The 22,342-nt window shown below is 39.0% G+C and overlaps 1 protein-coding gene across 1 annotated transcript; it reads right to left on the reverse strand.

The window, feature by feature from the left end:
- Nucleotides 1-17,263: 17,263 nt before the first annotated feature.
- Nucleotides 17,264-21,843, reverse strand: rtn4rl2a (reticulon 4 receptor-like 2 a). The gene is made up of 3 exons (XM_081361045.1): nt 21,600-21,843; nt 20,612-20,838; nt 17,264-20,450 (listed from the first exon to the last, which is right to left on the reverse strand). Exons 1-3 carry the CDS (start codon nt 21,781-21,783, stop codon nt 19,350-19,352), a joined length of 1,512 nt encoding a protein of 503 aa, XP_081217171.1. The 5' UTR covers nt 21,784-21,843; the 3' UTR covers nt 17,264-19,349.
- Between the last annotated feature and the right edge of the window lie 499 nt (nt 21,844-22,342).

Genomic DNA, 22,342 nt, shown 5'->3' on the forward strand with positions numbered 1-22,342 from the left:
CACTAGGCTATACCTTTACATATATACAAATATATATGAATTTTTTTATGGGTTGCATCGATTCAGCATATTGTTAGTCATTTGATTGATGCACCAATCTATTTTGATGTATTATTACACCCCTAGAAAATGTACCTTTTATCATGCGTTGCATTTGGTTAGGACACAATGTTACAGACAATCTGGTGGTTTTCAATGTATGCATATCTGTCAACATTTGTGACATGAAAATTACAATAATTATGACATAATTATAATTATTTCATATAAACATGGTTCATTTTTAGAATGAGAATGAGCTGATTTATGAATGAACATGTTTATGAATGAGAATGAAGTTTAGATTTGCTCCAAATAGATTATAGTTTTCTGAAGGATTAGAACATCCCAATGTCAGTGACTCTCCAGACACTTTTGGTTTTTACAAAACCTAAGAATTAGGCATTGCGGTCTGACACGTTTCGAAATGCAACAGCACAAAATCATGCTTGCATACAGGTATCTGCAATTATGTATTTGTGTAGAGTATGATTCAGGTCTAAGTCACACACAGTGTGCGGATTCCTCTACTTCATTAATCCCTTTTTTATGTGAATTCCCTCTCTACTCCTCCTCCTCACTGTCCACTAACACAACAGAATGACTGAAACCTAAAGCCATGTGGCATTACACTTCCTGCCAACTGAGGCAACCTGCATTAACACAATCCAATAAATGCCTGCCAATTTCACATGGTGAGAGTGAAGCAAAGCCTCACTTTGATTCAATAAGGAGAGAGGGAGAAAGAGAGAGAGAGGCATCTGTCACCCTTTTGAACTTTTTCATTTTCCAGTCTTCCCTGTCACACCCCTCTGCACTCCAAATGGAAACACAGATAAACACCAGACCTAAGCTGGTACACCTAGTTATGCGTAATACTAGAAAAACACACAGCATTTGATTTTCACGTGCACAGCTCAAATTCAGCACGTTTTCATTCATACGTGAGTCACTGATTGTATGTAACCTGGTTTGTGCACGGTTTTGTAAACTGAAATCACAATAGGTGATCTGATGAAAAATAATGACTCCCGTATGACTACAATACAAAACGTGCAGAACTGATAAACATGATCTCATTGTGCTCAGGTGGCACGATTAAATAGCTAAAAGAAATCAAAAAGCAGTGCGGCGTTGTCTTACTTTGAGGAGGTGAGTGTATCTTTTGGGTGTGTTTCGCTGCAGCTGCACTGTTTAGGCCCTGACATGAATCCGCGCGACGCCGATACCGAGCTTTGGCGTCGCGCGAGGCACAACGGGGCCTCGATCGATTGCCTCGGTACAACCGAATCGAAAATGCCATTTAATACACACATTCCAGGCTTTTACCTTAACACTGCAGCGAGTACATGTCAATGTAAAATCAGTCTGTAGTCACACCCTTGAAAACACGACTTATTCTGCTACACGAGGAATGACAGCAAATACATGCACAGAATAAATCACTCGTGTTTAAGGAAATCAATAAATTGTTAACATGGAAGCGTTCGATTGACATATTATCATAACTAGTTGTAGCACAGCTGGGCAGGACTATTAGCATGACAGCTAGCATTATATAGCCTCTTCTTCAAAACAGTGTTTACGTTGAAATAATATAACACCACTGGCGACCTACCTGTCAGTTCATTGGCGTCGCTGGTTTAGAGGATTGGTGTGTGTGACATTGGTTATCCTCTTTAATAGATTAGATGATGGCTTTAATCTCCGTTTCAATCTTTGGGTGGTAGGGTCTTGCCGACGGCTCACTTAGCCAGTTAGCCTGCGTCCAAACTATGAATCTTTTGCCTTTTCTTTTTTACACACTCGACTTTATAAAATCTGGGCGCTCTCGATAAGTGTTTAAATCTATATTCTGTCGCGTATGACTTGATAAAGCTCGCGTAGCTTAAAGCTAACGACAGGTTTAACGTATTTTCACCCAGCTCAGCTCAGCGCAGCGGCACGAGCTCCAGTCCACATCCACGAGCCTCCCAGAACAGTCTGACGTCCCCGCCCCTCCTGTGAGCTCATTGGCCGAGAGCCGCTGTCGATCCATCCGGAGCTACCAATGAGAAGACGCAAGCGTTTGACTGGACTTGTCAAACTCACTCATTCGAATCTCAGGTGTTTGTGAAAGAACGTAACGGACACCTGAACGAACGCTGGTGTACAGGAACGTGAGAAGAACGAGCAGTGGTAGGACTTCCAAACGGTTTCTATGGTAATACTTTTTAGCCTGTAATGAACTGACAGACATAAACAGCTTAATGAAGGATAAAAAGTGACACAGTGACATATTAAATACGTGTGTCTGAGAGGGAGGCAGACAGACAAGACGCTTGTGTTGCTCTGAGGATTAAAGGGACAGCAGGAGTTTTACAGATAAGCGTCTCCCCCACCCACTCTAATATCCCCACAAATCTGACCAACATCTGTCACACCACCTCTTTTAGACCAAATAACACAAATCTACTGCTCAGTGTACAAAACACATAAAACAAGAGCACCCTGACAGATGCCTGGGTTAGACTGTAATTTTCTGGGAAATATACAGGAAAACATCAAGTCTCTGACATGTCTAGATATGGCCAAAATGACAATAAGTGTAAAAATAAAGTATAGCCAACTAGAATACAGTATTATGTCTGGCAATGGGGTATGCACACCATATCCTACATGATGTGTGTGTGACCTTTCAAACAAGTTCATCATAACAAATGCTAATCCGTGCTCATGTATTCCTGTAAACAGACTCTGAATTTGGGCGTTCACTCAATTTTACTTCATGATCCCTAAGTTGAACAACAGGGAACCTCGAATCAGAAATGTTGACACATTCTGGACTCACAGATAAAGAAATTATAATTATTACTTTCAAAACCAACACGGGAATTGAATTCCATTGTCATGCGATGAGATATTTACATTCATATGGTAACCCTGAGCTATTGTAATGCTAAGGCGAGCACAAGGGACTAGAGATGAATACTAAAGACAGACTGAATGTAGAATCCAAGTGTGATATATTTTAATAATTGCAAATCCAATGAGGATAATCAAAATTCGATGACTAGATCGAAATGCAGATGACTAATGTTGATCACACAATATAAAAAAATAGCAAATAAAGGGACAAAATTTCACATTGACAAAGAACCACATGATTTTTAAACAAGACATGAGACACAAACAAATAGGACACAGATTAAAGTAAAGTGACAACAAATTGGGGTGCAAATCATCTAGTGCAGCTGCAGCATTAACCCGTTTAAACCCACATTTTTTATTGCAATTTGAGTACATGCATTTTACTCCTTAGACCTCCCTAACACACACACACTTTATGCCCTCTTTGATTTTATGTTGGTTAAGTTAGTGAAATATTAGGTTTTATACTCTGCCACAATAGTGATCGGTGGGAAACACCATAGTCAGAATTCATACAACTTCTTCAATTAGACCTATTTACACAACACATTCCAAGACATCGTTATTCAAGTTATTCCATAACCTCGTTTTGTCATTTCATGAAGGAGGCTTAGTGAGGTGAAAAGGTTGTCATGTACAAAGATACACCCTGAAGGAACTTCCGCTTGTTTGGCTAGACCTCTGTGGGCAAGACCAAGGACTACACTTTGGCCCTGTCCTAGGCCAGTTTCAGGGAGATGTGTGTGGCACTCATTCAGTGCACTGAAGATGGGCTGTACTTTGTAGAAAGGGTTGTTTGTGGTCATGTGTGGAGCACACCAATTGGTTCTCATGAACATCTGTCTCATCCTCCAGATAGTTCACTACCTGGGCAAATGGGCCGTTACGTCCTGGAACTCCCTATCTGAGCCATCACTATCACAGTCACTTTCAATTACCTCTGTTTGCTGCACACAGCACTTGGGGGGTCATGTACATCTTTAGGAGGTCCAACACATCTGATAGTTTTAAACTGTGTAAAAATAAACAATTGATAACTAGGATTCAGCCACAAACAGCCAAAATCTGTGTTTTCAATTGAAACACTGTGTTATACTACCGGTCACAATTGTGACAGTTAACAAATTTACACGTCTTATGAGCAAAATATATATGCTGGAGAATATTTCTCAAAATATATCAGTAGTAGACCCTATAAAGAATATATGTACAAATTATGATGGTTCTCTCTGTTAATTAAGGTGTTTTACATACTACTTTTTGTAGTAGCCTGAGGAAGAAATCTTCTAGATGTGCAAGCAGGAAGTAAACTGATCTGGTCATGTGACCTTTCACACTAGTCACATGACATTGACACATTTTAATCAAGACAATCTATTTTTCATTTAAAAGTTGAATTTCTTGCCCAAAGCCAATAACAACACTTTTAGAGCTTCCAAAAAGAAGAAAAACGATGCGATCACTATTGTGTGGGATTAAACGGGTTAAATGTCTATGTTCATAGTGCTCAGTATACTCTTTTGTGTCTCTCACTCTATGTATAAATATGTACAAAAAAAATCAACATTTAGTCCTAGGATGATTATTAATTTTCTCCTCTGCTCTCATGTAATGTTTCTGTATTTGTGTAAGCTTATTGTACTGTGTCCTATACATTATAAATGTCATATGAATGCTTAAATTGAAAATCTTCCTTGATATGTTGAAATGAAAGCTCCAAAAAGTACAAAATCACCACAAAAGTGATCCATATGACTCGTGTGCCCATATTCCAAGTGTCATATTACAGTTGTAATCGAAATTATTTAACCCCCATTGCAAATCAGGTTTATTGGCAAATTTTACAGACTTTCAGCTGTTTGCAATGAACAGAAGTAATTGAAATAGCTCAACACAACAAATGTTTCAAGTGGTTTCCCCAGATTCAACTGAAAATTCAACTTTTAATGACTTCTGCGTTCTCAAAATCATTCAACCCCCTGAACAGAATCCCTCACGTTAGCACACATCTGCAAAACAGTTTTCTCAAGAACACTTGATGCAACTAATCAAGGGCATCATCAGTTGCATTAGGTGTGCTTGAGCTAGAACACATGAAATCTCTGAACTGGCTAGGTTTGTTGAGTGTCACGTTTGACTGCATGTTAGAAATACGGCTCATAAAAATGGCTCAAGTCAAAAGAATGGGCCAAAAAGTTAAGGTAAAATATCACAAGGAACAGGATACAAAAAGATAGCGAAGGCACTAAATGTTCCTAAAGACACCATTGGAAGCATAGTTCGCAAGTTCAAAGTTAAAGGAATAAATCATATAAATAAGCCACAGAAGTTTTGGGATTCTGTTCTGTGGAGCGATGAAACTGAACTGGAACCTGTCGGCCCTCTGGATCAGCGTTATGTCTGGAGGAAGAAGAATGAAGCTTGTGCTGAAAATAACACTCTGCCTATAATTAAGCATGGTGGGGCTCGGTGATGCTCTGGGGCTGCTTTGCATCCTCTGTCACTGGAAACCTGCAGAGTGTGGAAGGACAGATTGATTAATTTTTACATATCAGGAAATCCTAGGAGAAAACTTCATGCTGTCAGTGATGAAGCTGAGGCTTGGGTGTCATTGGACCTTCCAACAGGAATATAATCCCAAGCATATACCTCAAATTCCACCAAGGCTTGGTTGCAGAAGAAAGTCCTGGAAGATTTTACAGTGGCGATTACAGTCACCTGACTTGAACCCCATAGAAAATCTCTGGTGGGATTTGAAGAAGGCGGTTGCAGAACACAAACCCAAGAATATTACTGAACTGGAGGCCATTGCTCATGAGGAATGGGCTAAGATTCCTCAGAAATGCTGCCAGAAGCTGGTGTCTGGTTATACATCTCGTTTACAGCAGGCCAAAACAGCAAAAGTGTGTTCAATAAAGTATTAAAGATGCTTGGGGTTGAATCATTTTGAGAACGTCATAAAAAGTTGCATTTTCAGCTGAATTTGGGGAAATCACTTGAAACATTTGTTGTACTGAACTATTCCAATTACTTTTGTTTGATTTGTTCATTGCAAACAACTTTTTTGAAATGGGGTTTGAATAATTTTGATCACAACTATAGATGAAGTTTTATTACTTGATAAAACACTTAAAATCTCACTCTTTTTTTGCCAGTATTTGCAGAATGAAGAATAAAATTATATAGCTGTGGAGGAGATATGAATGATTTGAAGTGAACTTTTGGTCTGTTTCCCATGCAAAGCTACTATTTGACATCAGATGACTTTAAATATTATTTACCACTTTTATGGTGTTTTTGTTCCTTTTTGAAGCATGACAGCTGTGTTTAAAAATGTCTCCCTTTGTGTTCCACAAACAAAACCACTTACCGGGTAGGAACCACACACGGGTGAGTAAATGATGATAACATTTTAATTAAACTATTATTTATCACAAAAACCAATCAGAACACTCATATTTTATTCCCCGCCGCTAAAAAATAGGCTGTTGTTGAATCATACAGCACTATGAATTTGCGTTAGTGTATTTATATGGAAGCTTGTTTCTATGGAAGCTTGTTTCCGCCACAGAAAAAAAATAAATAAATAAATAATTGCCACTTTTTATCTCACAATTCTGACTTTTTTTCTCACAATTGCGATATATCAAGTCAGAATTGTGACTTTTTTCTCAGAATTGCGAGATATGAAGTCAGAATTGTGAGAAATAAAGTCGCAATTCTGAGAAATAAAGTCGCAATTGCGAGATATAAAGTCGCAATTCTGAGAAATAAAGTCGCAATTGCGCGATATAAAGTCGCAATTCTGAGAAATAAAGTCGCAATTGTGAGATATAAAGTCAGAATTGCACGATATAAAGTCGCAATTGCGTGTTATAAAGTCAGAATTGTGAGATATAAACTATTCTGAGGTAAAAAAAAAAAAAAAGTCCATCTTTTTTTCCCTTTAGAATTGGACTTTATATCTCACAATTGTGAGTTTATATCTCACAATTCTGAGAAAGGATGTCAGAATTGCGAGATATAAACTCGCAATTGCGTGTTATAAAGTCAGAATTGCGTGATATAAAGTGATAACACGCAATTCTGACTTTATAACACGCAATTGCGACTTTATATCTCGCAATTCTGACTTTATAACACGCAATTGCGACTTTATTTCACGCAATTCTGACTTTATAACACGCAATTGCGACTTTATATCTCGCAATTCTGACTTTATAACACGCAATTGCGACTTTATATCTCGCAATTCTGACTTTATAACACGCAATTGCGACTTTATATCTCGCAATTCCGACTTTATATCTCGCAATTCTGACTTTATAACACGCAATTGCGACTTTATTTCACGCAATTCTGACTTTATATCTCGCAATTCTGACTTTATAACACACAATTGCGACTTTATATCTCGCAATTCTGAGAAATAAAGTCATAAGAGATAAAAAGTCGCAATTATTAAGATAAAAAGATAAAAGTGAGATAAAAAGTCGCAATTATTAAGCTATTATATATTTTTTTTCCTGTGGCGGAAACAAGCTTCCATAACTTACACTACATTAAGGGCACACAGTTTATCAGTTCATGCATTCCCTTGTTCACAAAGCCATTTGGCACAATAGCCTATATTACAGAAGTGAAATTTAAGCAGCTACATCTGTCTGAATGATACTTTTTAATTTCTTATTTGTGTTCATTGCTTCTTGCATAACAAGCCATGTAATTCCGTGTCCAATGCATAAATAATTAATCAATGCATTTGCTAACCTAAAGCTAAAACCATCTAAAAACTGCTTGGTTGTTTTAACCCAACTTTGGGTCAAATATGGACAAACCCAGCCGTTGGGTTAGATTTTTACATTACATTTTTAACCCAACATTTGGGTTTGTCCATATTTGACCCAAAGTTGGGTTAAAACAACCCAGCATATTTTTCAAAATGATCAATTCTGTTCTTTACGTTTAATCTACAAGATCAGCTGTTTATTTCAGACATTTATTTCTTACTATATGCTTTGTTTAAATATAATTATTTTGTATTCACTTAAAAAAAAAAGAAGTTTTTTTTTACTTTGCACTGTGTTCAAATGCAGTATAAATACTTTGATGATATTTGAACAATGCTGCCCTCTGGTGTCCAGAATTTGTATCTCATTTTGTGGGAAGGTGTATCACAGATTTGTGGGCAGAAGAAAGCAGCCCAGTATTTCAAGATGTCGCTGTAGCCTGTATTGCGTACACTCTCAAAAAAAAAAAAAAAAAAAACCTTTCTACAAATTTTACCTTTACAGGTACAACAGCTTGTCACTGGGGCAGTACCCTTAAAGGGGCATATTTGTTTTTACCTTATTTAGTCCTAAAAGGTATTTTAAGGTATGTATTGCTACTCTCAGGTACTAATATTTAGGGGTAAAAAAGGTACAAAGATGGCCTTTTAAGGGTACTGCCCCAGTGACAAGCTGTTTTCCCCCTTAAGGTACAATTATTACACATCTTTTCTGAGAGTGTACTGCATTAATTCCAATACGGATTGGATGTGTTTTTCCCCCCAAACCAGTCTAAGGTTAGGGTATAGGTTTAGGGTTTAGTGTCTGTTGTAGCATTATGTAGGCAATCAGCACTGTGATTGAATGGAAAATTCTAATGAAATTTTAGAATGGACTGTTTGGGGAATAAAAAAGCATGCGTCCTACGTATTGGATTTAATGCAGTAGTACATCATCACAGTATCCAGTAATAAAAGCAACTTAACAATTAATGCTTTTATTGATAAAACCATCACTGACACTGATGATCTGTACAAATATGAGTTCATACACATCAGCTAAAACTTTTATATGCCATTAAAATTTGAGTATTTTTATTTAGTTAATCACTTTAGTGCATATAGGCAGCACAATTCTCTGTTATGAAATGAACAGACAGATTATAAACATACGAAGACCTATGCATTCCCATAGACCTAATCAACAGATTAGTTATTATTAATAAAAACCATACTGAGCAGCAGCGGCAAATCTGGGTCATTGGATAACTCTGTTGCAAACTTTTACCTCTTGAGGGCATCGGAAGCCCACGAAAACTACAAATGGTCAGCATCAGATGCTGAAGCAAAAGGATTCAATGTCCTTAAAGTAAAATGCAGTACATTTAGGTGTCTCCATCTCCTGCCTCAAACAATTGGGAGTTTAATATATATTTTCTGGTTAAATGTATATGCTTTACAAAAACCATCACATGATGGCCCCACTGACATTATCTATCGATCTAGAAGTTTTTTTTTTTTTTTTTTTAAGATTGCAAAGTCTGGCAGGCAGATGATTAGAGAGGCAGCGGATGACTCATTATCGTCGGCCATCTTGAGAGGGATGATAGAGGATCCGCACGTGTCCCAGGGCACAACTCTGCATCTGTCCTGGTTTATTTTTGACTCACTGAGATCCTTCTACGCACTGCCGAGACGAGCAGGAGCAAAAATAGGCTGAGGCGGGAATTGGAACAAAGAGCGAAAGAGTTTGAAGAGGAGACATGAGAAAGGGTGTAGAAGGAGAAGAGGCAGGAATTTAAACAAGAGAATAGAATGACGAAAACAGCAGCAGGGAGGACGTAGACAAGATGATGCAGAGAGCGACAGTGTGCGTGCAGTGAAAGATGAGGGACAGAAAATTTAAAAGACTTGATAATGAATGCAGGAAGGAAGACATAAATATGGGCATAGACATATGATTATTAAAAAGCTCTTTTAATAAAAATAGTATTAATTCTGTAAATCCTGACATATGAAATATATTTTTTTAAATGGAAAAGTTTATTTATTTTTTTAACCTTTCATTTTTTGTTTGTTTAGTATCATATTTGACACAAGCGTTTTTATGGTGTATATGCTATGATATAGGAGAACATGGAGGTCATAAGCTAAAAATATGCAATTTAGGGCAGTTGCTGATATTTTTATGGCCAAAAAGTAAGATGAAATTCTGATAGCTTGTAATATAAATCAATAAGACCTTTATTACAGTATAGCAGACTACTTACATAATATGCATCAGTTGTCACTCTATCTCCCAATAATATTAAGATGATATTTAAATGTTTAGTTTCATGAAAAAACTCTATTGTGGGGGCAAAACATAATGCAATACATTACAGTGATGATTGAGAGATGTACAAATAAACATGCTCACTTTTCTAAAACCGATGTATGGATAATCAACTAAGCCTAATTCTTCTAATAGCCTTAATGATTTTTTTTTTTCTAAAAATAGAACAAATCTTGAAATATTACTAACAGTATAAAACCTATTCTTAAAGGTATAGCGGAGGATTTTTTACTTCCGGGTGGATCACCTATACTATTGGTCCTCCTAATTGTCAATCATTCTGGTGAATCAATCAAACTTTTCAAAAAGTGGAGAGGGCGGGTCTTATCTAAAATTAGACCTTAAAGTTTGCATTTAAAAATCAGTAAAGATTTCACAGCAAAAACTACCACATATCACAACTTGAAAATTATAATAAATGTCTTTTACTCAGTAAAAAAAGTATAAACTATCAGATGACAGAAGGCAGAGAAGATTGTGTACAACAGGTTTTTCATCAATATTTTGATCATGTTGATGATTTAGAGGCCCTAAATATTTTCTGTATCAAATATGATACAGTAGTGTTTGTAGGGTTAAGGGCAGCTTTAATAAAGAACACTGCACAAATTAAATATAGATTTTTGTCCACTTGCAACAACTGATTCATGTTTGCAAATCTATTGGTCTGTCACATAAAACGTAGAAATACTTTAATGCGAAACATTACAAAGCAGTACAAATCACTTTTATTTAAAACTACCTTGAATATTCTAATAATTGTAAGGATGCAAGCAGTATTATTACAGAAATTCAAATAAAGCGGGATAGTGATATTTTTATTATGTGAAGGGCAGCAGACAAACATCTAGTTTCTGTCTTTATTGTCTGTGACGTGAGTCATTGATGTTGGTTGCTGCAGATTGAACATTGAAATGTCTCAAACTTTGGATATCGCACAAAATTAGTGAGTATGTGACTATAACTTCATCACAAAAAGCGCTGAGTACACAATAAGAAAGAAAAGAAGCTGGGCGGATGTTCATGCTATTCATATGAGTGTATTAGTGGGTGCCGGGGTCTGACTGATTATGACTCTGGATGCGGAATCAAAGGATTGCCAGGAGTAGGAAAAAATGGATGACGCTTAATTTGTTCATATGTTTCGTCATCAACTGTCTGGCGAAAATGTATTAATAGTGTAGTGTGGGTCGGTGGGAAGCAAAACTTTTTTTTTAGCGTCTTCTGCCATGTCATAAGATGTCATGTCAAGTGAAAAATAGTTCAGCTTTTAAAAATGTCTGTAGACTGTCTCTGTGGTCTGCTCTATCTAGCTGTTTTGAATGCAAGAGCACATCCCATATGAATGGCCCCTTAGAGATGAAAGTGTGCATCTCATCACCACTGTTCCATCTTGAATCCTGATTTGGTAGTTAATGCAAACAAGTGTGCTTGATCTAGCTTTGCAGAAATACGTGTGTATTCACCTTCTGTGCGGCAGCTGGCTATATGCATCACCTTTGCGTCCATTTTAGCCTGCATGTATTTCACATAATATTTCAAGCATGATAAGACCTCGCTACTTGACATGTCATGTCTACCCAAAAACTTCACATGCATAAAACCAAATGAGTCAATCGTCCCAGAGGATGAAGTTGTGTAATGGAGGCCAGCTAGTTAGAGCTGTGCGAGTAAACCTCACTCCCCTTGGGCTCAAGAGGTGCACTAGCGACTGATGCAAGAGGTTGCGGTCTTTAATGCCCTTGTCAGTGTGCCCGCCTCCCATGCTGGTTCGAATCCCGCTTGGAGCGAAGCGCGTAGGTTGCCATTGCAACCGTTTTTATCACTCTTAATCTATCTTCAGGGCACGCACAAAAAAGACACACACTCACATACACACCTTGTGTCCGAATATGCATCTCCCTGATAAATAATATGCAAAAAGCAGTACACTTTTTTTATGGAGAGGTCACACTGGAACAATGGATTCTGGATTCTGTCTGAAAGAACTGTAAATTCTGAGTGGGCATTTCTTCAACTTTGGTTTCTATAATTTTGCTACTAATAAAGTTTTTTTTTTTTTTTTTTAAGACCTGGTTGCCAAGGAGACAACAGTGTCAGTGTAGAGCATGCTTGGGAAAAGAAACGAAATGTCAAGGTAAATAGAGAATATTTTATTGTAGGTAATTTTCAATTGAGCTGTAATTTTATTAAATTATGCAAGAAGTGCAAAATATTCTGTATTTAGGATGCATAAGATGCTCTTTAGGATATTAGCCCTGGCAAAACAAAGTAGTCTGGCATTTTATTCCGAAAATGTTAAAAGCGCCATTCCACAACAGAAATCAATTTAACACAATACATAATTTGGGATGTGGTGGAAATGACATAATTTCTTTTGATGCATTCATTTTCAATGTTGGATGTTATTTTGACTAATTAAATGAACTATTACGAGTGTGAAAAGTGTTAAGTTTATGTTTTAAATGTCCTCAGAGCCTAAAGTTATAGTTGAAGAATCGCCCAAGTCCTATATACCAAGAAAGTTGTTCATCATGGTTAAATTGTACTTCAGTGGAGTCAATTATTTTTGCATTTGATGTCAAGTCATATGTCAAAAAACACAGTAGTATCACAATGGCGGATGTAGTTTCGATTACATACAATTTTCTGAAAATAACAAATTTCTTGGCCCCAATACAAAAAGTCCCCTCTTACACTTACCCTAACCTTAAGTTAACCATATTGATCTGCTGATTGGCTTGCTTTTGCACCGACCAATAATGCAGGGTTTTTGTTTTGCATATTAACATGCCCAGTGTTGTAACTTGAGTTACTTAATCAGATTACTTTTTTCAATTAACTAGTAAAGTAGTGCATTACTTTTAAATTTACAACAAACTATCTGACTTACTTTTTCAAATAATATTTTTTTCCATTTATTGACTGACAGCTCTCCTGTCCCCATGTTGGGAGAAATATTAAGTAAGTGCAGAGGTGTTGTGTGTAAACATGATGGTTATTGTAGTTCTAGTGAGCAGGCATTTACTCATCTCACTTGCTAAAAAAAAAAACAGATTCAGTATTACTCAAAATTAAAACAACAGTGATATTCAGAGAGAATATTACAGAATATTAAAGAATATTACTAGCCTGGTTAAAACCAGACCATTCTCAGTAGTAACTGAGTTATGGTCTGGCAAAGCTTCATTAATAACTCATTTCCAAAGGGGCGTCACCAACGGACGTCACTCAAATGCCCCTGGGCGCAATTGGATAGACCTAAAACCAATCAGAGCGATCGTCATCGTGTAAAGCCATATGCGTCCCAATTCGCCTAAGTTACACTACGCCATAAAAGTATGTACTCTTTTTGTGAAGAAAAGGTATTTACTTTTGAATGTGTAGCAAAAAAGTAGGCAAGCTTTGGGACATACTACTTCGTCATCTTTATCGGACGGATCTGTCGCATGCATCCTGTCACTTAAACTGCCCTGTCAATCATCTCGTCACAGTTAAAATCCTCTATTAAATCTAATTTAATTTCCTACCGTTTCGGAGAGAAATGTAGTAGCACGTTGATCTGCCAGTGGGTCTTTCATGGAGACTGTCCTCATGTGTTTGCAATTTGAATATAATAATGCATTTAAAAGTTGATGCGCTTCACCAACGGACGTCACTCAAATGCCTCTGGGCGCAATTGGATAGACCTAAAACCAATCAGAGCGATCGTCATCATGTAAAGCCCGCCTCAACGTTTCTGATTGGTGCCTCGATTTCGACGGATTAGAAATGGGCTTGAATGAGTTCTTTGCCAGAAGTTGTCTGGGTTTTCCCAGGCTAGAATATTACAGAACCCTGCAATAATTAAATATATTAAATTACACAAATATACTTTATTTATTTAATCTATTTTTTTTTCTGCTGCTGACTTTCGATGATCCATTTCAACCATACTAATGAGCAAAAATGACTTTAGATAAACATCACATTTGTGTTAAATATATATATATATATATATATATTGCTGCAATAAGTGTTGAATTTTCTTCTCCTGCATCCTATACTTCTTCAATCCAGAATGGCAAAACAGCTGAACGTTTTTTAACTGCGCCCTCTACTGTACAGGTGTGAATTTGCATTTTTTTCAGCCTGAGGCTTGTTCATTTCAATTTTGGTGTGAAAGGGCCTTTACATTTGCCAAAAATAGATCTTTTTTTTTTGTTGTTTTTAGTAAAAAAACAAACAAGCAAGCCCAGCCGAGGTGAGAAAAAGTAACGCAATTAGTTACTTTTTTAGGGAGTAACGCAATATTGTAATGCATATTGTAATGCATTTTCAACACTGAACATTCCTCCCTATACCATCCTACATTTCACGTCCGTGAATTTATTCTACACAACTACACTTCTGTATGATGCACTTCAGTGGAGAAGCAAGTTCTTTATACTATATATAATTGAAAAGTATGCATAGCAATATGCTAACACCCAAGTTGTCTCATGTGTTGAACACTATTTGTGTATTATGGATAGTTGCTGCCTATGCAAAGCATTCTAAGTAGGTCACTAATGAAGTTCCATTTTGATGTTTCCCAAAATCATCGCATGGCAATTCGTAACTATTTTATGCTTTAGTGAATTGATGGCTAATTTGTATGAATTAATATAATCTCATTTGTACAATCTACTTATGCCCCAGAGACAGTTATGTTTAGGGGTTGGTTGGGGTTGATTAAGGTCTTTGCTTTAAGTTTCACATGAAAGCAGTATCGTCAGACAGTTAAGTTGCAGGTATGTGTGTGAGATTGATATTCAGGCAGCGGAGGCACGTGAACCCTCCACGGTCCAGTTATGAGAACGATGACGCACTCCATTTGAAAACCGTCTGCCTCACTGCAGGAAGAGTGCAGCGCTCTGCGAAAGTGTGATTAGAGCTAAATGATTGTGTATGTGTGCACCCGCGCAAGTGTGCAACTTTGCATACGCAATTCATAAACTCTCCAAATGTCTGTGGCGCCGGAATCTGCCAAGAATGTGACTCAAATATCTCACATCTCCTCTCACTCCTCCCTGCATTTTATTCACCGCTTCACACACTATTTCAGCCCTGCTGATGTCTCTTGCAGTCTGTCTTTCTCTCTCTTTCTCTCTCCTTTTGGTACCCTTTCAAATTTTAACGTCATCCACTGTCTCTTTCATCCATTTACGCAGAGGAATATGAGTTTAACGGTGCTTATACTTTGAAGGCACATCAAAATATAGGCTACAAGATGAAAACCTGTCAATGTGTTTAAGGGATAAATGGGAGTTGACGCACCATCTCCACTCTTTATTTTAATCACAGATAGTTTTACTGGTAATGAGAACATCATTAAATGCTGGGCATCAATTACAAATCCATACTTGGGTTCATTGTTTAACAAAGCACCTGTCTCTGAACACCTGTAATTAAATCTAAAAGACGGAGAAAAGCGGGGAATGTCAAGGGAGATGGGTGATGTGAAAATAAAGGTGACATGCAATCTTGTCAAGAAGAGCTGGAAAAAGTAAGGAAGCAGAGGGAGTGAATTGGAAAATGTTGGTGAGAGAGGAGCTGATGATGACGTACAGAGCGGAAAGACCGAAAGAAGAAAGAGTGTGAAAAAACAGAATGTGTAATAAAGAAAGAGAGCTTTGAGCTGTGCTGAACTGCATGCTAGACAGAGATGTGGGAATGTATTAAAAATTATTGATAATTTATACTGAATGAAATCCCTGCAGCTGCTAGAAAAGAGAAATGTGTGATAAGTTTGTAATCATGTTTGTTAGAGAGAAAATGCGATTTCAGCTCTGCAAAAGTATGCACCTCTCTGCATAAATGAACTGAACAACACACTAAAACCGTCTGTTTGTAAATGTTGACACGTACCATGCAGGAACTTTATTTATTTGACATTTCTTTCTTGTGAGGGCGATTATCAACACTTCCAAACACTCATTGTGATGAGCAACTTCCGGTAAACTCACTTGCACACAAACACACAGACACACACACACACACACACACACACACACACACATACGTACAAACACAAAATAAGTTGTTGCCCCTCCCATTTCTGTTTTCCTCACACACATCCCCCATCCATGCGATGCAATGACTCATTCTTGAACTAATATTCAGTGATATGACGTGGTCGCCACCCCTCCATTGCTAGCCAACTCATTGTGTCTCATTGTTAAGTAGCGTGGCCGACAGCCAATGTGAATGCAGATGGTGGGTGGGATGGTGAAGGGACAATTTGCGCAACTGTACTCCGTCCAATGGGGTATCGAGATTCAGATGTCTTGCATTCAAAGGCCTGATTCAAAAAATAGCCTCATGCATCATAATTGGCCATAAACAGTTTACTCAATTGACGGATGATTGACTAGTTGAATATAGTAATTGTAGTCTGGCAGAGTCTACAAAAGCATTCATATGACACTGACATATTTAATCTGCAATCAGTGCTAGATGTAACGCAAACAGGCTGAAGATTAAGCATTGGATGGAAAATGAAACAGCCTGCTGGCAGTAGTTTTTATGGACATTTATGTGGAATTGAGAGAAAAGCACTTGAGCCTCTCACCGGGATTGTGTGTGTGTGCGCGTTTACATTTGTGTTAAGCACAGCCTGCCTTTGCACATGGTGGGAGACTGAAGCAAGCTTTCTGCATCTTGCTGCTCTTTCAGTGAGACCCATCTGCTAAAGACAGTAAAGCTTTAGAAAGAAAGAAGAAAGAAAGAGAAAGAAAGGCTTTCTGAAGTCGTCTTTGACAAAAAAAACCCCAAACAATTCAATAGCACAGCTGGAGTGCTTTGTGATTACCTTTTCCAATAACATCTTCCTTTTGCATATTTTTGTCAGCCTAAGGGGTGCATTTACTTGCATAGGCCAGTGTGCACACGTCTTGCGTACTCTGCAACTCTGAAATGAATTGAAGCTCTGAATGGTGGCCAGTGCGTTGCATGGTAACTGCATGTTATAGTGAATGATGTTGCCTTCAAAGAACTTTACAAGCAGTGAGGAGTAGATGTGTGTGCACCAGTGTGTCTGTCTATTTGTCTGTCTGTCTGTCTGTATGTGTCAAGGGAGGTCAGACTGAAAGATGCGAGGGAGAGAAGGCACATGTGAGATTGTACTGTAGAGTCGTAGCCGTTGGATGAAGATATAAAGAAAGTACGCCCACACCAAAGATGTTTCGTATCCACAGATAAGCATTAATTTATTTGTCATGCTTTCCGTCAATTTGTGTTCTAGTGAAAAGATTCAGCAGCTCATTTTTTCACATTCTTACATTCAAATGCATACATTCTGGGTAAAAAGGTATAACTAATGCTTTGGTCATCTATGAGCGACCTCACAAACATGGTCGCTCGAGAGCACCTCAAGGCAGTTTGACCTTACCCGTCCTGCTGAGATATACATTCGCACGTCATAAAAACAATTATAAGACATACATTTGTCATGGAAACATCTGTTGGACAAAAAGAGCGGTATTATCTGCTTCTCTACTGTCTCAGGGTAAACACAAAACAGGATATTGCTAGAATTAACAGTTGACCAAAAAAAATCTTTCCGATCTTTACCTATTTATTAACTTTAGATTGCATTTCTCCTTCTTTATCAGCATGTCCATCCTTTTTCATCCATCTCTTTTCATCCCTCTACCGCCCACAACCACCCCTGCTCTCTGTGCTTTTTCTTTTTCTCTCCTTTTCCTTTTCCTTTTCTCTGTCCTCTTGTCCTTGCTCTCTCTGTTTGTTTTCCCTTAAGCCTTTCGATTCTTTATTGCAGTTCGAAAGAGGAGGAAAAGGGAATAGGCGAGGACCAGCAAAGAAAGCCATTGTCTTCAGCATGCCCACAAAGATCAGCCCAAACAGTCTGTATTTGCACCTGCTCTCATCACAACAGTGACCAATGGTAGACATAATTCTGAATGTCGACCAATCTGTCAGTAAGCACATTTTACTGATATTCCAATTGGCTTTGCCCCAAGTAGTCAATTCACTATTAAAGAAACACGTCTTTCCACAGTGTCCTCAAAATATTGCCTTGCCCTGGATTCAGTCTTAGTTTTAGCATTTGATTGCTGTAGGTCTTGATTGACTGGTTTGATTTTAAATCAATACTTTAAATGAGAAAGGATGGAATTTGCTGTTGTCCAGATAAATCAGTTAAACTTGAATTTGAACAGAGGAATAAAAGAACAAAAGACTTGGAACAATGTAGGTTGTGTATTTTACAGTAATAACATAACATGTTAACAGTATTTTGACAGAAATAAAAAAACATAAAAACAACAGCATTCGCACACTTTTGTGCCATTGATCTTTCCATGCACTGACCATTGAAATAATATCACAGACATTACTCACAGTGGCATTCTTGGCCATTCAGAACAGTGACAAACATAAGGCCTTTCATAGCGCTATTTACAGCTCCCTCTGCCAAGATGTCATATTTACACAAGTGATAATTGCTGTCATAGCTAGATGGTGATGTAATGAAATCTTTCGCCTTCTCTTGCGCGTGCTCTCTGTCTTTCTTTCTCTTGCGCGTGCTTTCTCTCTCTCATTGTGTGTCTTATCTTGATTTAGCTGTATTGTAAGACTTTCAAACTCCTCACTTCAGTATGCTTTGTGTATCTTGCTTTGTTGCTGCACGCCGTTCCTTTGTGCTTTTCGAGCCCTGAATGGTTTTGAGACCCATCTGTTATAATAGAGGAAATATTACATTCGATCACTCCCAAGGGGAATAAAAAGATTTGCTCATTATGCTATTGTTACCAGTAACTACTGAAAAAAATTGAGCAATAGCCTTGTTGGAAAGAGGGTGTCACAGTGACATCACAAGCTATAATTACAACTATCATAGAAGCACTTAGAGTGGCTGAAAAGTCTAAAAGCATACAAATATTGTACGTAAACATAAGATGGAAATTTCTATACTCTGTCTGCACTGACTGTGACAGAAATGGCTTAGAATACACTTGTCCTCAAAAAAGAAGGACCGAGTATCTGCTTAACTAGCCAAGGCCTGTGAACAGCTTTCATTACTTTCCATTAAGGCCCTGTACTGCCCAACGTTCCCTGCTTACCCACTGTATCCTAAATCAGTGTAGTGCCCTCTAGATACCAGGAACTAGAGGCTCAAACTGAACAGAACAAAGATACAAGTGAGGTTGATGGTAAACAGGAATCAAGGCATTGAAGAGTTAAATCGAGCAAACAGGGTTTTCCCTCCTCCAGAGAGGAGAAAAAATTAAGGGGAAGAGGGTTCTTCTGACGTATTCAGCCAAACAGAAGATGGATGCAGACAGTCAAGACAGACATGGAGAGTAGCAAGAGAACAGAAGATGAGGAGCGAGAAGAAGAGGAAGATGGTGGCAGAGAGTCAAATTCGGGAGGGCACTCAAGCTCAAAGCAGCGCAGGGAGGTGATACCCGCATCTTCATTGCCGTAGTTGGCCCAATACTCTTCTGGGTCAAGCTTGGGAAGCAGAGCCTCTTCCTCCCCAAGCTCATACTTTGTGGATGTAGATGTGATAGAGGGATGTTGGGATTTTCCTCCATTTAAGGGGTACGCCCTGGTCTCTGAGGTTTTCTCATAGATACCCTTGGAAGTGCTGACGGGCTTGTTCTTGGAGAACCACCAGCGAGTCTTGGTGCTGAAGGTGGTGGTGGTGGAGCCAGCGAGGGAGCCGGGGTCGGGAAGTGGGCACAGAGCGAAATCCATCTCCCTCAGGAAGCGCAGGTCCTGTCCACGACGAGGAGCTGGGGAAGCGCACAGAACCTCTGAGCTGGACAGACGGGCACCTCTGAAGAACTCCCACAGGGGACGAGCCTCGCAGCCGCATGCCCAGGGGTTGTTGTTCAGCCGCAAGAATTCAATGGAGGAGATGTCACGCATGGCCTGACCGGGCAGCTCTGCCAGGGAGTTGTTGAAGAGAAAGAGCATGGTCAGCCGGCCCAGGTCGCGGAAAGCGCGACGGTTGACCTGACGGATTCTGTTGTCATGCAGCAGCAAGCGATCGAGGTTGACCAGGCCATGGAACACATTCTCGGACAGAGTGCGGATGCGGTTGCCATGCAGGAAGAGCTGGCTGAGGTTGATCAAGTCGGCGAAGAGATCATCCTGGATGAAGTGGAGCTGGTTTTCCTGCAGGTAGAGGAACTGCAGGCTGTAGAGCTTGTGGAAGATGTCATGGGGAAGGGCGGCTAGCCGGCAGCGGTGCATGTGGAGGCTCTGAAGCTTCTCCAGGCCACGGAAAGCTCCACCCTCAAGGCGGTGCAGGTGAGGGTTGTCGCCCAGATCGAGCTCCTCCAGATCGCGCAGCTCGCTGAATGCACCAGCCTCAATCCAGGTGATGTTGTTGGAGAAGAGCCACAAAACCTGGTATGTGATGGATTGATGGACAGAAAGGAAAGGAAAAGGGTAGAGGGAGGAAAAGGTAATGAGGTGAAGATGTTGAGAAGGAATACAAAATTAGTAAATTACACAACCAAAAGGACTGATATCTTTCAAATGGATATTATATGTATACACTTCCTTACCTGTGTGCCAAAAGCAAAAGACCCCACTCTCAGTTCAGTGATGCGGTTGTTCTGCAGAAAGACGCGCTGGGATTCGAAGGGCATGCCGTGGGGCACAATGGTGAAGTTCTGCGCCTGGCAGCTCACAGTCATGGGGGTCGGGTAACACACACACCGGTGAGGGCAGTTCAGCGCAGGCACGGGTTTTACCACGACCAGCCAGACAACAAGCCAGAGCGAGAGCGCGCCTGATGGAAAGAGAGGAGCGCGTCACATCACAAAGTCTTATTAGCGCATTGCATATTTCCTGCCTAGAAGGGAGCTCTCCTGGTCCGTAAGTCTCATTTTATATACATGAAAATAAAATACAAAAGATAACAATGACTACTGATTTTTGAAAAATGTTCAAAATTCACGATTCTCAAAACGAATTTTCTACAGATAAACTAAAACGTTTTCTTCATTATAACAACGTATTTGTTTCCATCCATGTAAGTTGTGAAAATAATCTCATTTAATCATTTAATCATTTAATCAATAATCATTTATCTCATTACTACACGGTATTATAAGTTTCAACTCCTAAATTTAAAGGTAATTTTCACGTTTTAATTTTAAATTCGAACTTATCACTGCAGATTGTCATTTACAAATTAAATGCAACAATTTCGATTTTTATTTTACATCCAGTTACTCCAAACATTATTCTCTCCATCTAAATTTATTTCCAAGTTCAGAAAACATTTAACTTTTTAATACATACGTACACTTGGTACAAATATTATTATAAAGCACTAAAACATTAATGCAAAACATCGTAGCACCAGAGAACAAATATATTCCAACCAACTGTCCCTGCGTAAAGCCTAGCACATTTCCAACCGCCAATTTGGTCATATTCTAAATTCTAGAATTATTTTAAATGCATTCATTTCCAACAGTTAAGAAAGTTAAGCATTTAAAAAGCACATTCAGACTAAAGATGAAAATTGAAGAAGCAGAAACTTACTCTTAAAGTTGTGCGCAAAGGAGCGTTGGCTCCGCGTAAAAGTTGATGTTTCCATTTCGAACCAAAGACGAGAGCGAGTTAGCCTGAGGAGTTTAGCCACTTGATTCCCTGCTATCTCCGCTGATGCTCTGGTTCCCGAGTCGGAGCGACTGAGAGAGTGCCGAATGATGGGTCCTGGGCCCATTTTATACCCGAGCACAGCGCGCGCCTACGGCTGTGGGCACCACGGAATCTCTCCTACGTCACTAGTCGGGTCAAGCCCAAGCGAGGGTGGCAAACGGAAAAGGCGGGACTGAGAGAGGAGGGGAGGGCTCTCGCGCACCAGTTTGGACCGAGGGAAGTTCGACGTCTTAGCTCAGAGTTACGATTGTGGAGACGTAGTTTGGAAAGGGCGGGGGAGCGCGCAGGCACGGCGCCCGGTAATGACTGAACGACGAGCATGCGAGGAGGAGCGCACGAGGCACATGAAAGAGGCACACAGCTCGTTTCTTGGCTTTGTATCTGCGTCTCTTTGGATTATGTTATCCTCCGCATTATTAATGAAACAAACGCATTGTTTATGCTCCAGAGACATAAGAGTCATGACTTCAAATATAGAATATAAAGCTTTAACACTGAGATAATCGTTAAGGGATTTAATAATGGGAGACTAAAGCAATTACTGGAATTTACTGCTGAAAGGAAATTAAAACTAATACCAAATTTGGTCAAAATATGGGCAGCTTCCTGGAGTCTTAAGCCAA

This window comes from Scardinius erythrophthalmus, assembly GCF_964197995.2.
Source record: "Scardinius erythrophthalmus genome assembly, chromosome: 3".
NCBI classification, from domain to species: Eukaryota; Metazoa; Chordata; class Actinopteri; order Cypriniformes; family Leuciscidae; genus Scardinius; species Scardinius erythrophthalmus.